The 18236-nt window shown below is 34.6% G+C and overlaps 1 protein-coding gene across 1 annotated transcript in view; it reads left to right on the top strand.

Moving 5' to 3' along the window:
* Window positions 1–18236, top strand: part of SYNJ1 (synaptojanin 1) — a 141535-nt gene that overhangs the window by 104430 nt on the left and 18869 nt on the right. Inside the window, exons 16-23 of the mRNA XM_044670207.1 lie at window positions 485–677; window positions 871–1029; window positions 2437–2593; window positions 8988–9105; window positions 9254–9469; window positions 12896–12974; window positions 15852–16014; window positions 17757–17972. Coding sequence (XP_044526142.1) covers window positions 485–677; window positions 871–1029; window positions 2437–2593; window positions 8988–9105; window positions 9254–9469; window positions 12896–12974; window positions 15852–16014; window positions 17757–17972 — 1301 coding nt within the window. The remainder of the gene's footprint in view (window positions 1–484; window positions 678–870; window positions 1030–2436; window positions 2594–8987; window positions 9106–9253; window positions 9470–12895; window positions 12975–15851; window positions 16015–17756; window positions 17973–18236) is intronic.

The raw sequence follows: 18236 nt of genomic DNA, 5'->3' as shown, positions 1-18236 counted from the left end.
TCAGCCATTACGTTCCATACCTTCTCCCATCTTGTCTGCTTCCTATGAAAGAGATAGAGCCCAAGCTCCACCCCTAATTTAAGTCATGCTCTATGTTGGTTCCTGTTGTCACGTCCAAAACTGGAAACCCATTGGATCATGGAAAATGTAGTCTCAAAGTCCCCCACATGTCCACAGGAAGTTTGTCCTATATCTACATATCTTGAGGCTTAATACTTCTAAATAGAACCCCAGAAATTCTAAATGACACAATATGAACTGCTTCAGAGATGCTTCTGTGTCAATAATTAACAATTTTAAAAACAAATGAATATGTATTTTATAATGCTACTTGTAATGCTCCCCAGTCTTTTTAATAGCATCACAAAATTCACCTTTTGGATACATAATATGTATTTTCATGGACATATCGTATAAATACATAATTGGTCATTTCAAAAGAACTTTTGCACTTGATAGCCTTAATTTCAAATTTGCTTTAAAGGGATGTTGGATTTGATACCGTCAAGACTGGAATGGGAGGTGCTACTGGAAATAAAGGAGCAGTTGCAATACGGATGTTATTCCACACCACTAGCCTTTGCTTTGTCTGTAGTCACTTTGCTGCAGGCCAATCACAAGTCAAAGAAAGGAATGAAGATTTTGTAGAAATTGCCAGAAGATTGAGCTTTCCTATGGTAAGCTTATGTTGCTGCTTACTAGAGATTGTCCTGTGATATCAAAATTATTTTCAGAAATTTGTACTGTTGTGTCATTTTTAGATAAAATAAGGTCAGTGACATGGATCAGAGGGAATAGTGTCTAAGGGAAAATAATATTTGCAGTGTTTTCTTTAAAATTGTTTTAATATTCACTTCATTTTTTTTCCAGGGGAGGATGTTGTTATCACATGACTATGTATTTTGGTGTGGTGATTTTAATTATCGTATTGATCTACCAAATGAAGAAGTTAGGGAATTAATAAAGCAGCAGAACTGGGATTCACTTATAGCAGGAGATCAACTTATCAATCAGAAAAATGCTGGACAGGTATACCTTTAAGCAGATAATTACTTTTGAAATCATTGGTAGTTTTCATATCTTAAAAAAGGGACATTACTTTTGTTTTGTTGGTTAACATAGTTAAGAATACCAGAGCCTTGAGTGATAGAATATTTTGACTTAAAGACCTCATGCTCTTCTACCTTTTTTAATACATATCTTACCATTTTTCTCTTACTTTATAAATCTCCAAGCTCAAGCCATGCAAACTGGTATTTACCTTGGAGAAGATTTTTCTTTAAAATTTTTAACTAGAAAATCACTTCGTTTGGAAATTTTCTTTGGGACAACTCAGTAGCTAAATGGATAGAGAGCTAGGTCTAGATATGGGAGGTCCTAGATTCAATTTTGACTTCACATGCTTCCCAACTGTATGACCCTACAACTCACTTAACCCCAGTTGCCTAATTGACTCTTCTAAACTTAGAACCATTTACTTAATATCAGTTCCAAGACAGAAAGATAAGAGAGAGAGGGGGAGGGAAGGAGGGAGAGAGGGGGAGAAGAAGGAAGGAAGGAAGGAAGGAAGGAAGGAAGGAAGGAAGGAAGGAAGGAAGGAAGGAAGGAAAATTACTTTCATTTCTTTATTTTTTACATGTTTACACAGCCTATTGCAAATACCATCTTACTCAGAAAGGCTTTCTTGATGAAAATGAAAGCAGGTGAAGTTTCATATTTAGGTTTAACTCTAGGAGAAACATCTCTCCTGTATCTACTTGTTCAAATTACAATAGAAATAATGTTATGCATCTTATAAAATTGGGTTCTATTCCTTTTTTTTCTCACTTCCTAGATATATATGGGCCCTGGGCAAATATCTTCACCAGTTAGTTCCATTTTCTCACCTATAAAATGAAGAGTTCAGGGGGCAGCTGGGTAGCTCAGTGGATTGAGAGCCAGGTCTAGAGATGGGAGGTCCTAGGTTCAAATTTGGCCTCAGACACTTCCTAGCTTTTTGACCCTGGGCAAGTCACTTAACCCCAGTTGCCTAGCCCTTACTGCTCTTCTGCCTTGGAACCAATACACAGTATTGATTCTAAGAAGGAAAGTAAGGGCTTAAAATAAATAAATAAATAAAATTAGAAGTTTAGATTGTATTTGTCAGAAACATTTGTACTCTAATAATCTACTCTACATCAAAGACATTTCTGATGCAATTCCTTATGTTTACCTTTGTTAGCCTGCTATAATTAAAAAAAATAAAACCTAACCATATGAGAATAATTCCATCTCAGGCAGTTTTACTAATTTTTTACTTTGTTGAGTGAGAAAAGTGATTGATAGGTACATAAGTTTCTATTCCTTAAAGAAGAAAAAAAATTATTGCAATAGCAAACATTTAACTTAGATTGTTTTTTAACATAACTTACAAAATTTATGTTTTGTTTGCCTTAGATCTTTAGAGGATTTTTAGAAGGAAAAATAACTTTTGCTCCTACATACAAGTATGATTTGTTTTCTGATGACTATGATACCAGTGAGAAATGTCGCACTCCAGCCTGGACAGATCGCATTCTTTGGAGAAGAAGGAAATGGCCCTTTGATAGATCAGGTTGGGGAACTAACTGTTGAATTAAATTGTATTGACTAAGGTTAAATTAGTAAATAGAAGTATAATAATTGAGAACAACATATTCTATTGATTTAATGTACCCATTTTTTGAAGATTGACAAAAAAAGAAAGTCAGGATCTCCATGTTAAAATTTTCGAGTTCTTTGCAACATTGGGGCATTGTTTCCATTCATAATTTTGGTGATATTCATTCTCATGAAGAGTCAAGGGGAAATTAAATGTTTTACAGAAGATTATCTATTGAACACCTATACATTTGTATTGATTTTATTAACCTAAATGTCTCTAAAGTAGTGTGCACAATCATTTAAAAATGATGTTTTTCTCTTCCTTGTCAAAGACTTTTAAAATATTATGGGATAGGTAATATCACCTTTGGAATGTTTCTGTTAAATTAAATAATAGTATAATTTCAGTTTTTCACAATATAAAGGTGACCATGGATTCTCAAAAATTTTGTCAAGCTTAGCATAAACTCTTGATAGTTGCCCCCAAGCTGAAAGGGCTTTGATTGTGAGCCTGGTGAGAGACCCCTAAGAGTCAACCTAAATGTGAAAAGTATCATTTTTAGGAGCCTGGCTTACTGAGTGATGAAATTTTTTTGGGTAATGCTGACCATGCAACAACAGAAAAATAATAAATTTATACCCCAGTCTTATGTGGCCATCTTTTATCTCAGTAGTGATGCTAAGAATCACAGGTTTTAGGATATATGAATATTAATTTAGTTGTTGATATTCTTATATATTTCTGATAGAAATGAAACACTAATACATATATTTTACAGGTAAAATGTATATTTTATAGGTGAAATATGTATTAATAAAACCATAAATATAATAAAACCATAAACCATATATAAATAAAACCATAAAAAAGAAAATATAAGTTAAAAAACAAATGGAAGTAATAGCTAACCATGGATAGATGATTCACTGGCATTCCTCAGAAGGGTAAATGGTGTGATTTCATCATATGCCCTAAGGAAAAAGTCATTCCACAGGACAACTGACTATCTGGCCTTTAGAATTTGTGATAAATATAAGCAAAATGACTACCTGAGAGATAATTGCTCTTTATGTATCAACATTTATTGCTGAAGAGGAAGAAGAATTTTATGAACAACTTAATAAGATCTTCCCAAGTAAGTCAACATATTCATTGATGCTATATGACTTCCTTGTAAAAATGTGCAGAGGGACAGGTTGGTAGAACAGTAAATAGAGCACTGGACTTGGAATTGGATAGACCTGGGTTCAAATCTAGCCTCAAACATTTCCACACCATTTGACCCTGGGTAAGGCACTTAACCCCAGTTGCCTAGCCCTTGCTGCTCATATGCCTTATAATCAATATTGATTCTAATACAGAAGGTAAAAAAAAATTTTTAATATATTAGAAAACATGGCCCAAGATTAAAAAATAAGAAACCAAAGGCTTGTAATCATACTTAAGAAGCCTCGTACCTCTTTATTATAAATATCTTGAGAATGAAGTCAGAGGCGTTGGCCGTGGAAAACACTTAACCAACATCACAAGAAATGAAATTGACTTAACAGGCAGTATAGGAAAAACTATTTCTAAGTCAGTTTATACAAATACCTTTGACCATAACAAACATAAAAGTCAAGTAGAAGCAAGGTGAGATGACATTATAGGTCAGTACAAGTACTATTTCAGAATTTTTTTAAATGGGAAAGAGAAGAACAAAATGTCATTTTTCATTTTCTCTAGAAATAACTGTTAAACAATTATCATAATAAATAGTATAAAAAAGCCAAGAAATTGCTTTGGCTACCCATCAAATACTGGTCCTCCTTTTCAGATGATTAGATGTAGCTTCCAAGGATAGTAGTTACGTACATACTACTTTGCAAAACATTACAGAGGAAAATGGTGAAATATCATGAGCAGTATCACCCTCAAAAAATAGCCAGGTGGGAGACACAAAGCTTAAATTAGCAGGAGATTCAGCTAAGTTAGATCATATCAAAATGGATGTTTAAATAAAGTATAAAGAATAACAACAAATAGCTGAAAAGCAAAATGTTTCTTTCAGCTTTTCTACAATGATCTGTTCTCATCTGTGACAATGGAACCACCCTGTTTGGAGACTAACACTTAAACCCACAATGTATAATGAGGATACAATAACGAATATAGAGAATGAAAATAGGAATTGAATGAGAAGACTGAGTAGAGATCTGTGTTGGAAGTAACACAGATTTGAAAGCATTGAAGGATTAATTTTTAAGACATCTGAAAGATTAGGAATACCAAATGACTGGGAAAAAATTACAGCATTTCCAAAAAGGTCTAAAGAACATTAATAACAGTTATTCCTCTGGCATTAAGATTTCCCTGATTGTAAAAAAAAAATCATTGAAATGTAAGATTAAAAATTTAAATCCACTACTACAAGTATCATATAAGATATTTAATAAATATTGATATATACAAATATTTATAAGATTTATTAATAATAACTTGAAGTAAAGGAAAGTGATAGCCTTAGAAAAAAGCAGTCTGCCTGGACCTCGAAAAGAAAAGCAGGAGGAGAGAGAGAAATAACCTGACCGTGGTTGGGGGTGGAAGGTGGGGGAAGAGGAGGAGAGCACAGGAAGAAAAAGAAAAGGCGGTGTTACAGCAAACTTTTATCACCAAAATGTAAGGACTCAGCGTGGGGACAAAAAAGGAAAGGGATTCTGGCAGATGAAGTCCAAGGGTACAAAATTCTATTTACACACTATTTATACAGCAATATGTAGCCCCACCTTTCCAATAAGGGATATTTCATCCATATGTTGTTATTAAAGATTGTTTGAAAAACAAAACCACAGAGAGCTTTTTACATAGCAGTCCTTTTATGATGAAGTATTTCAGTACATGACAGTGAGACATGTTATCACCAAAGGTTTGCATGTTTGGTGCAAAGAAGATTTTCCTAAGTTCAAATGAAAAAAGGATTCCTGGTAGAAATCAAGTGTTTTGGTGGATTGAGAGCAAGGCTTAGAAATGGTAGGTCCTGTGTTCAATTCTACCTTCAGACACTTCCCAGCTTTGTGACCGTAGGCAAGTCACTTAATCATCATTACCTAGCCTTTAAGGCTCTTCTGTCTTGAAACCAGTTCACTTGGGACCAATAACACAATATTGGTTTTAAGAGGAAATTGAAAGGTTTATTTTTTTTAATTCCTTTTTTTTTAATTCTCTTCCAAATGCTTCTGATGTAGGTGATATTGTAGTTGATTGCCTCAAACTCCAAAATACTAGTGAATTCTTCAGGAGATCCATGACCACTTGAATTTGACCTAAATCTACTCTGAAAAAATCAAATGGATGAAGGAAGCTTAATGTCCAGAATGTGATGTATAGTTGGACAAATGGCTCGTTAAACTGAACTTTTACTCTATTTGTCCTGGACAAATTCTTCATATGTTTGGCTCAATGCAAAGAAAAGACAGCAGGGTTTGGAAACAGAGCACCTTATTCAAAAAGTGGCTATGTAATATGTTGTCTGTGGGACCTTAAGCAGGTCACAGTCATTGTTCTAGTTTTCTCATAAGTCATAAAGTATGGCAGTTTTATTAAGTAAGTTACAACATTCCTCCCAAGTCCTGTGAATAATAGAGAAAACAAGGTAGCTTCCTTATGTAGGCCTCCAACATGTTGAACATAGGAGGTAAACACACTCAGAATACTCCAATGAGCTCCTTCTTGCCTCTAAGATCAAGTCAAGCCAAGAAGCATTAAGGAGGAAATGCTTACTGTGAGCCAAGCACTGTGCTAACTGCTGGGAATACAAAAATAAAGAGATCCTGCCCTGGAGTGTTGAGTGACAGTTTTTACTTTGAGAGAAAAGGAAGGGGGAGAGAGAGAGAGAGAGAGAGAGAGAGAGAGAGAGAGAGAGAGAGAGAGAGAGAAAACACAGGACTAGATGGGGCGATTCATGATCTCTGTTTATTATAACAAAGAAAGGTTTTTATAGAAAGTAGAGTACTAAGCATTGCATCATTTTTTAGGATGTGTTACTTTCCCAGAGAATATTGTTTATGAAATAACTTTACCCAGAACATTTCTAGGGCTCTTCTAAAATGCAAACAAATTGAGTAAGAGTGACAGCTAATGTATGATGCATAACTTGAGGAAAGGATAATCTGGGTCTTTTGGTCAGGACATTACAAAGGTTTCTTTGCTCTTCAAAATAATGAATAGCTCAAGGTTTTATCATAACCATTTGAGGAGGAAGCCTTCAAGGGTTCTCCTTATCTGAGCTCACAGTTGTGGGATTTGGACCTTGCCAGAAATTTCAAGCAAACTTACAAGCATATCTTTTATGGCTGCTTTTCTCAGTGGGTCTAATTTGTCCTAGGTTCCTCCATATTGGAATTGTTTCCATTCTAATGGGGGAGAGAAAATGCAGACAACCATATACCCAGAAGATGTATTCAGGGGAAATTAGAGGGAGGCTACCACTACACAATAAATGGTCAATGCTGGTTTGGCTTTAAAGCCTTCCACTACCTGTCCCCAATATTTCTTTCTAGACTTATCCTACTTTATTCTCCTTCCCATACCCTCTGGTACATTTCAGCTGGCCTCAGTATTCCTCACACATGTAAGGGCTAAAAATTAAAGGTTGGACTAAAGTTATGAGAAATGTGTTCACTGTAATTATGACTCAAGTCAGAATGACTTTTTTAACAATTTATTTATAAAATAGAAGGAAAGAGTGAAAGTAAGGAAATCAAAGAGAGAAGATAATTACTCCAGCCTGGTCTGAACAGGCAGGGCTTCAGAGGCCCCAGCAAAGGGGGTCCAGAGGTAAATTACATAAGGGTTTTTGCCACAAGGCCTCCTCCAAGACAAGAAGCCTCTCCAGAGGCTAATACCTCTCAGAAAAGCTAGGAAAAGCAGTCTTTTTCACTCATCCACGTGGTAGTTCTAAGAGAAAAAGCTAAGAGCAGGATGAGGTCCCCAGCCAGAGCTCCTTCAAGTTCAAGTTGAAGGCGAAAGACCTCATCACAGGAAGTTCTTGCCACTTTTAAAGACCATTCCTTTCGTAACTTCCTGTGCCTTCCTTCCACTTTATGTGGACCAATTACAGCTTTTAGCTTTGCTTAGGGACTGCCCAGGGGCAGTCAGTCAATTCTGATTTGTCACCCACTATAGCACATGTGGGACACAGACTTCCCCATACTTAAGGATAATTGGGATGTATACGTTTCTGGTAATTAAATCTAAAAATGGTCAGGGGAGAGTTAATCCTCTCTTCACACACACAACAACCCATCCCCCCTCTCTGTGCCTTTGAGCTGACAATTTCCCATGCCTGGCATGTGCCTCTTCCGACTTCCACTCCTTTAATTCCTTTACCTTCTTTAAAGCAACTCAGTCTCTGTCTTCTATACAAAGTCTTTCTGGATCCTCACCCCTCATTTCCAGGACCCTTCCTCCCTAAGTACCTTATATTGATTTGAGATTTATACTGCATATTTCTATTCTGTATATACTTAGATATGTACATGGTGCCTCCCTTAACAGTACTGATCAAGGGCAGCCAGGTGGCTCAGTGGACAAAATGGCAGGCTTGGAGACTGGAGGTCATGGATTCAAATTTAGCCTTAGACAGTTCCTAGCTGGGTGCCTGGGCAAATCACTTAACCCCAGTTGCCTAGCTCCTACTGCTCTTCTGCCTTGAAATCAATATTCAGTATTGATTCTTAGGTAGATGGTAAGGGTTTAAAAAAAAGGATCCATATCCTTTTTTTTTGTACACGTAATGCCTCTAACATAGCATAACACATGGCACATAGGAAGCATTTAATAACTGCTTAATGTTTTATCTCCCCCAGCAGCTAGTAGTCTAGCATAGTGCTTTGATTAAACAATAGTGATTCATGGGGTTTGTACTGAAGGAATTTTTCAGTCAAATATATAATTGCATGCAATGATCTAAGACAATTCTGAGGGACTTATGAGAAAGAATGCTATCCACATCCAGAGAAAGAACTGTGGCAGTAGAAACACAGAAGAAAAACAACTGCTTGATCATATGGGTCAATGGGAATATGATTGGGGATGTAGACTATAAACGATCGCCCTAGTACAAATATTAATAATATAGAAATAGATCTTAATCAATGACACATGTAAAACCCAGTGGAATTGCTTGTTGGCTATGGGAGGAGGGTGGGAGCAGGGAAGGGAAAAAACATGAAGCATGTAACCATGAAAAAATATTCTAAATTAATTAAAATTATTCTTAAAAAAACAACAAATATATAATTGCAATTGAAGTCCATCTTTTTTACTCTTCTATAGTCTGTATTTTATCTAAATAGTTGCTCTTTTTCTTTTATATTGGTTGCAGCTGAAGATTTAGATCTTCTGAATGCTAGCTTTCAAGATGACAGCAAAGTCCTTTACACTTGGAATCCTGGCACTTTGCTGCATTATGGAAGAGCTGAGCTGAAGACTTCTGATCACAGGTTTAGATGATTTCTTGAATATTCCTATTAATAGTCTCATTTAAAATGGAATTAATTCCCCCTTGAGTATCCTCAATGTATTCCCAGTAGTGACTGAATGTATTTCACTTTTTTGACTGAATATATTTCACTTTCTTTGTATTTTAAGACCTGTTGTTGCACTGATCGATATAGATATATTTGAAGTGGAAGCCAAAACACGGCAGATTATTTATAAGGAAGTCATTGCCACTCAAGGGCCAACAGATGGCACAGTATTGGTCTCCATCAAAAGGTCGTTACCAGAAAATAATTATTTTGATGATAGCTTGATTAATGAGCTTCTCCAGGAGTTTGGAAAGCATGGTGAAGTTATCCTCATACGGTAAGTACATTTATTAATTAATCATGAAACTTTTATTATCAAAAGTGCTTAATGATTCATGACCGATTTCACCTTTAAGTTTAAAGTTTCTTCAGATTAAAAAATTCCCATCTTTTTCAGGGTAAACAAGACTACATAATGCAGGAGAAAGAATGTAATAGCTGTTTTTTAGTTGCTAATAATCTTGTTAAGTTGAGCACTGGCATGGATTATTTCAAGCTAAACATAAAGCAGACTGCTAGAGAAACTTAGAGGTTTTAAAAACTGAAATTCATCATAAAGTTTAAAATAAAATTGGGAATTTGCTTTTCAGTGAAAACCATGCCATAGATTCAATATGAGGTACCAAGAAAGAACTTCTAGTTCTGTGATCCAGGCATTGTGCTAGCCATTTGGGGAATAGAATTCCAAAAAATTAAGCAGTCTCTTCTTGGTCATGGCCATTAAAAAAAAAAAAAAAAGAAACCCTTCCCTTCCCTCTTATAATCAATCCTATGTATTGCTTCCAAGGCAGAAGAGTGGGGAGGGCTAGGCAATGGGAGTTAAGCAACTTGCAGAGGGTCATACAGCTAGGAAATGTCTGAGAACAGATTTGAATCCATGACCTCCCCTCAGCCATATCAATTTTTATTAAATAATAAATGAATCATTATGAGAACTTTTAAATAAAGTATTCAATTTCAAATTTGCTTAAACAATAAGCATTTATTAAGGACCTTCTATGTGCCAGACACTCTGCTAAGTGCTGGGGATAGATAGAAAGGATGAATCCCTGTTCTCAAAGAGTTCAGTCTAATGGAAGAGCCACCATGCAAATAACTATTTCCAAACAAAATATATACAGGAGGAAAGCACTAATATTAACGGGGATAAAGAAAGGATTCATATAAAATATGGAATTTTAACTGAGACTGGAGGGAAGCTAGGAAGTAGAAATGAGGAGATGAGTATTCTAGTCATGGGGTATAGAAGTAAGAAGACTGGAAAGGTAGTTAGGCTGTAAAGGACTTTGAGATGATGCTGTGGCCTAATTTTTTACATCCCCTCCAACATTTATCATTTTCCTTTTTTTATCATGTTATCCCATCTGATAAAGGTGTGAAGTGTAGTACCTCACTTTTATTTTAATTTGCATTTCTTCAATAGTGATTTGGAGCATTTTCCATCTGACTAAAGATAGTTTTTATATCTTCATATGAAAACTGACTATTCATATCCTTTGACCATTTGTCTTTTGGGGAATGGCTGCTGCTGGGTAAGGATAGGTATTAAAAAGAAAACAGAAAACATCCTTTAGCATCTAGAATACCATGGGCAATTCTGACAATGCTTGAAGACATTTTATTCTAGAAGGTTCACAGAAAGACAGCCAAAATCATGAGAAGCACTCTTGATGAAAAGGTTAACAATGGAGACTATAAAAAGGAAGACTGAAGTACTTATGATGAAGTTTTAAAAGGGATAGAGACTTGTTAACCAAAGTCCAATATCCTAGAATTCCAGAGAAGATAGGAGACTGGGAAGTATTAAGCCTTGGAAAAGGGAGATATTTATCTTAAAAACCATTATAAGTAATCAGCTTTTTAAAAAATTTATTTATTTGCTTGTTTATTACTTACATTAAAATGCCCAGGTATCCCACTCCTCTCTCCTTCTCACACTACAGAAGGTATCACTTGACAAAGAAATATATGTAACATTTTTCTCCATTTTTCTGCTTTCCTTCTTATCTTGCCTACATTAGTTTTGTTTATACAAAACCTTTTTAATTTAGTATAATCAAAATTATCCATTTTCTTTTTTTACATGATTGCATATATAAAATGTCAGATTGCTTATTATCTCAGGGAGTGTGGAGGGTGGAAGGGAATGAAGGAGGGAAGATTTTAAAGAACTCAAATTTTTTTAAATGTACATTAAAATTTGTTTTTATGTGTAATTGGGGAAAATAAAATATTATTTTAAAAGCTATCCATTTTACACCTCAGAATGATCTTGGACTCTTTTCTATTCATAAACTCCTCTCATTCATAAGTCTGATAGGTAATATGTTCTCCGTTCTTCTAATTTGGTTATATCTCCTCTCCCTTTTTTTCTAGGTAATGTAACCATTTTGATCTAATAGTAAATAGTGTAAGATACTGGTGTATACCTACTTTCTGCTAAACTGTTTTCAAATTTTCTCATTAGTTTTTACCATATAGTAAATTCTTATCCCCAAAACATGGATTTTTACTCTTGTCAAATATATGATTATCATAATCCACCATAATCTTTCACTGTTATTTGTCTCTTCTATTCCACTGATTTACCTTCCTATTTCTTAGTTTGTACTTAAGTAGTTTTGATAATTACTCCTTTATAATAGTTTTAAATTGTTATTTTTAGACTTCCTTCCTGTACATTTTTCATTAAATCCTCTTATATTCTTGACCTTCTGTTCATTCATATGAATTTTGTAATTTTTTTTCTAGCTCAATAAAAAATAATTTTTTGGTAATTTAATTGGAATGGTATTGAATAAGTAAATTAGTTTAGGTAGGATTGTCACTTTAAGCATATTGGCTCTACTCACCCATGAACAAATAAGTAATCAACTTTAAAACTACCATGCCCCAAAGAGTGATAGGATGAAAATACCAGATGGTGGAACCATCAGAGAATTTTAAAGAAAACTAGGAAAAAACACTTGGGAATGAGGACATGATTTTCTTATCAGTGATAAAATACCGCCGACTAGACGTATGATCCAGAGTGGCAGTTTTTTATAACCTTGTGTGTGTGTGTGTGTGTGTGTGTGTGTGTGTGTGTGTGTGTGTGTGTGTGTGTATATATATATATATATATATTAGAATATTTTTAACTCTTTTCTGTTATCTGGAAGGGTACTCTAGAAAACTCTGATGTGATTTGAAAAAGATGAAGCACTTAACATATTTCATATGATAGGAAGAAGCAACTTACTAGTTTTATGATGAACAAATTGAATATCAGATACTTACCATCTCATTTCATAAGGCAGTTATGGCAATCATACCATGATCTTTGACTAGAAAAATTATAATCTGCTTTAGCAGCTTTCATTTTAAGCCTTTCATTCTATAGGTATATAATTTGCACCCTTAAACTTTAATTTCTTTCTCTACCCAACTTTTAAAAAATCCTTAGCATTTCCAAACTTAGAAAAGTTTCTCTAGGGAAAAAAAACTGATATCTATCATTCTTTTTGTTTCTTTTTCTCATAATAAAGAACTTTTCAAGTATTTAGCCAGTGACTCTTACCTTTGAAATTATGGACATTAAAATCCCTTTTTAAAATGTTTTATCTTTTAGTATTCACAGACCATAAATGTATACTGAATAAGTCAATGAATTATCCAATTTTTACAATAAAGATAATTGACATTTTTTACAATATTCTTAAAGGTTTGTAGAAGACCAGATGTGGGTAACATTTTTGGAAGGAAGCTCTGCCCTGAAAGTTCTGAACCTAAATGGTAAAGAGGTAATGTAGCCTTTATTTAATTTAATAAACATTTAAAAAATTCTAATGGATTCTGAAATGGTCTCCCAAGCACTTAAAAATATATGAATCTTATCTAATTATACTAATTATAATATAATTATACAATTATGATATAATTATAATACTAAAAGATAGAATATATTTTTATCTGTAATTATATAATACTATTTTGATACATCTCAGACTCATACCAGACTTCTTAGCAAAACCACAAAATATAACTGCCTTTGATTAATGTTGCATAGTAAGAGAATAGTGGTGCCATAATAATAGCAGATTAGGTATCTCTTTCCTCTATGTATGTAGATAAATAGGTCACTTCATACTTTGGAACTCACTTCTGCACATCATCTTATTTGAGAGTCTGATAGGTTAAATGACTTTGGCCTATAACTAGCTAGGAAATATTAGAAGTAAGATTTGAACCTTAATTTCCCTGACTTCCAAGCATGGCAGTCTTTGTACTAGACTGTTCCTTATATATTAGGATTTTTTTTTTTCATTATAGTGTGTCATGTAATTGAAAATTTTAGATAAGTCTTTAGGGACCATTTGTTTAATATCTATAGAATATGCAGTTAACTAACATTTAGTCGTTGATATGAAATAGTGAAAATGTATCAAGGTAGGAAGAAAATCATTCAATTCACTTTATCTCATTGTACCCCTACTTATAGATAAAAAATTTTCATTTCCTCTATGAAAGGATTTTAGTAGCTTATTTAATTTTGGTTAGACTATCAAAAGTATTTGGTCAGGAATACTATTGGTTTAGTAGGCAAAAAAAAAAAATCATACTATTGACAGACACCAAATTGTCTCAGTTTCTACAAATTGTCTTGTCCATATTCTACATACTTCCAGAGATCACAAATTTCTGAAATATGTAGTCTTTACATTGAACTAAAGAGGACTAGAACTACTGAGAAGAAATGGATTTACTGTGACCCATGGACATATTGTCTTTATATGATATTTAAGATACCCATAAATTGAGTAGTGTATTTTTTTATTATATTGGCCCAACCTGATGGAGTTTTCAGCATGTTCATAGTTGTTTTGAACAATTCTTGCAAAATACTGCAGCCTACTTATGCCCACCAAGTGTCTCTCCATTGCTATTGGGAGAACTTGTTATTTTGAGCCTTTGAAAACTATTTTTGAGCAAGTTGTAATGAATGTTCAGCAACCAAAAAAAAAAAAAACAGAAATTGTCAGTTTAAGGATTTTTAAAAGCTAGTTTCAGAAGAGGCCATAGCTGCAGAGCCAGAAGCAACTAAATAATTGCAAAGTAGTTAAATTCCAGGTATTTTGGGAACAAGAGTATCAGTATTTGGGTGGATCCAGGGGAAGTTTCATGTAGAAGGTGGTGCTTGAGCTGCATTGTAAAGGAGAGTAGGGAGCTCTTTGAGGCATAGCCCATTCCATCATGGGGGGATAGCCAGTGCAAGCGAAGACAAGTAAAGACTAGAGATGGAGTGTTATGGCTGAGGAAAAGAAAGAGGGCAAGCTTAGTTAGAACACAAGAGTGGAAGAGAAGGATTTAGAATAGCTTCTATAGGGAATGGGACAGGGAGTCAATAGGGAGTAGAAATATGTCCTTGCTGTGGTGAAGACCCTCTGAGTTTAGATAATATGAATTTGTAGAGAACTTAGTTCTCTTGGGCACATGATTTCCTCTAACTGATGTTTCCTTCTATTTATGTCCAGCACAAGAGTCTTTACTCTTGTAAAGGTGGATGGCAGAAAATCCAGGATTAGAGTTTGACAGTGTGTGAACATCAGTAGGCCAGGTGTGGATAAGGGATTTGAGAGCTGAGGGAATGGATTTAAAAGAGCAGTTGAGATAGGGAAAGAAGGAAAGAGATGACATAGCTTGGGAGAGTATGGACTGATAGGATAGAAGTCCTAGTGAGGAAGAAGAATAGATTCAAGACAGATAAGGTAAAGGAAGAAATGGAAAGATAGGAGGCTGTGAATCTAATAAAGATATTTTGGAAATTTCATTCATTGAAGTAGAACACTTAAAGTGATCATAAGATAAAGAGTATGACAGCTTGTACAAAACAACTGTGTAATTACTGTAGAGCAAAGGAGATCTTGGAATTAAGAAGATTGGGGAATTGGGAATTTAAAATGTTTAGAAGGTGGTAGAGTTAAGAAGAAAACCTGAAATCCTTGAGGAAAGAGGGCAAATGCCATAGAATAGAATAGACTGCTGATTCTAGGATGTTGCTTGGGTAAAAAAATTTGACTAGAGTGAATTTCAAATGCAGGGAAGTTATTGATTGATGATATTAAAGGGTGTGTGTGGAATTGCTCATGGTATACAAAACATATTCCAGCTTTCTTTCTAGGATCAGAATAAGGAATGAATTATATAGCAGGTAGTAGAGAGAGTAGCTAGGTTTTCAGTATCATTTGGTGGGAGCCAGGTCTCCATGAGTAGGATAGAAAGAATCAAATCAGAGGTCTAAAATAAAGGGAAGTTTATTCCAGAATTTCACAATAAAAGTGTAGTGGGCAGGGCTGGATTGGGACATTAGAAGAATAAGATTAAGATGAATACAAAGAAGAGAAGTAGGCAGTTTAGATTACCATTTGGTAACTGGTAATTCATCAACTCGAGATTAGAAGAAGGGATGGAGTTGAGCTGGTTGAATACTACTCAGTGAGAATACTCTCTTGTCATGGTTTTTCCTTTTTTACCCTGAATGGGGGTCAGAGAAGGGCCCCGTTAGCACCAGCTCTGTACTCTATCCACTTTGAAATTTGGGAAAGTATGGGACAAAATATCTTTGATTCAGAAGATTTAATTTTCATGGTGACAAATGTGTATTTTTCCTTCAAATACAGTTTTTAGATCGACTCATAAGTATTACCTTAAAAAACTCAAACTGGATTGCTGATTTGGAGAAAGAAATAAATTTGGAGAAAATTAGTATTACAGTGCCACCATCAGCTAGTTCCACTTTGCTTGGTGAAGATGCAGAAGTTGCTACAGATTTTGTTATGGAAGGTCTGTTTATTGAATGAATAAATTTCATATCTCTATGATGTTATTCCTAGGTTCATAGATATAGCACTGAACAAAATTACAGAAGCCAACTTGTCAAACCCTTAAATTTTATAGCTAAGTAAACCAGGACCCAAGGAAGGTAAAGACCTAAGTCTTTTTACTCCATAACCAGTTCTCATTTCCCTATATCATCTTGCCTCCAGCATTAAAAAGCACAGTATTGGGGGCAGCTTGATGGTTCAGTAGATTGAAAACCAGGCCTAGAGATGGGAGGTACTGGGTTCAGATTTGACCTCAGACACTTCCTTACTCTGTGACCCTGGGCAAGTCATTTAACTGCCACTGCCTGGCCCTTACCACTCTTCTGCCTTGGCATAAAGTATAATTTTTTTTAAAGTGTAGTATCATTTTTATAATTTTTAATTTTGCCAAGATGCTCATAAAAATTTCATTAAATTTTTTGTTCATTGTTCTTTCTATTTTGAGGAAGGATGTTATTCCTATATTAGCAGTGTGTCCTTTTGTTTTGATTTCATATAGAATTTCTTGTTTTAAATTATTGTTTGAATAAAATGAGATCTAATTTGAATGTTGATAAGTGATTTACATAAGAACATGCTAGTTTGTTAATTGTAAAACTAGAAAGTTACATTATGATCACACTAATTTTAATGTAGTTTCTGAAATGGCAAAGTCACATACCATGTTTAAATAATTGAGCTAAAGAAAGGTACTTCATCCCCACTGCCATATTTCCCCATAATACATTAGGTGATCCCTTTTGACATATTTATAAGAATACACAAATGAGTATTATAGAAGAGGCAGACATGGACAAGCTTGATCCATAATGTTAGAGAGCATAACTGATAAAATCACCAATCCATTGAAGTATTAAAATGTAGAAACTATTAAGCTGTAATGGATACATGAATGATAAACATATGCAACCAATGCATAAAATTGGGGCAGAAATTAATTTTCTTGTATCCATGGATGAAGACTTAGAAATAGCATAGAAATGTAAGCCTTTACATTCTCAAATTCATGGGTTCTGCTAAACATTTGCTTCCTTAAGCCATTTTCTGTAGTTCTATGTAATTTTAATTACTGATAAATGTATTCATTATTTAAATGTGTATTAAAATCAGGCAGGGGGCAGGTAGGTGACTCAGTGGATTGAGAGCCAGGTCTAGAAAAGGGAGGTCCTAGGTTCAAGTCTGGCCTCAAACACTTCCTAGATGTATGACCCTGAGCAAGTCACTTAACCCCTATTGCCTTTACTGCTTTTCTGTGATCCTAAGACAGAAGGGAAGGGCTATAAATAAGCAAACAAACAAATAAATAAATAAAATCAGTCAATTTCCTGCATATCTTGATGTGTTTCTAGAATTGAACTTGTTTCCTCCCCTTTCAGTATATTACAAGTAAATTTGTCAAAATTAGAATAGTAAGGACTTAAAATATAAAATGCCATTCCTTTTTTTAAATAAATAGTTTCTTTTAGGTTTGTTTTAGATAAACCTACATGTTTAGTTTATATTCATTTGTAAAGTTGCTAGGTAGCTTGTGTAATTTAGTCCTTAAAATTCTGGAATCTAAAGTTTAGCCCTCTGAATCATGGAATTAGGGAGTACTGCAGAAAGTAAAACTTAAAAAGTCTCAGTTAAGAGACTCATTTTTATGGAAGTCTAAACTAATCTAGTTTATTACTCAAATAAATTATTATTTTTTTTCCTTAGGTGATGTTGATGATGACAGTGCAGAAGTAGAAGAAATTCTTCCTCAGCATCTACAGCCAATTTCAAGCAGTAGTCTTGGAACTTCCCCAAGTTGTTCACCTCGGTCCAGTCCCTGCCAGTCCCCTACGATAGCTGATGTTCTGCCCCCTCCTCTTCCTGCCAGACCAACCCGCTCAAAAACTTCTATACTTCCAGTTTCTCCTGTTTCTTCACAGAGCAAATATCCTGGTACATTAACTTAGCGATGCATTTTCTCAATATGTGAAAAGGCTTTCGACATTACAAATAGATCAGACAGAGCTCCTTCTGCTGCCTCAGAACTTCACTTGAAGGTCTGGAATATATAGGGTTCCAAAAGTCTTAGTACATCATTAAGCCATTCATGTTTTAAAAACTGCACTGTACTTTAGGCACACCCTGTGTAGAACTTGAGATCTCATTTTTGCACCTATTTTCTTGAGTCCAAAAGTAAGAGAAGGA

Source organism: Gracilinanus agilis, chromosome 3 (genome assembly GCF_016433145.1).
Source record: "Gracilinanus agilis isolate LMUSP501 chromosome 3, AgileGrace, whole genome shotgun sequence".
NCBI classification, from domain to species: Eukaryota; Metazoa; Chordata; class Mammalia; order Didelphimorphia; family Didelphidae; genus Gracilinanus; species Gracilinanus agilis.
The sequence above is the reverse complement of the archived record's forward strand: the minus strand, read 5'-3'. Positions and strand labels throughout refer to the sequence as shown.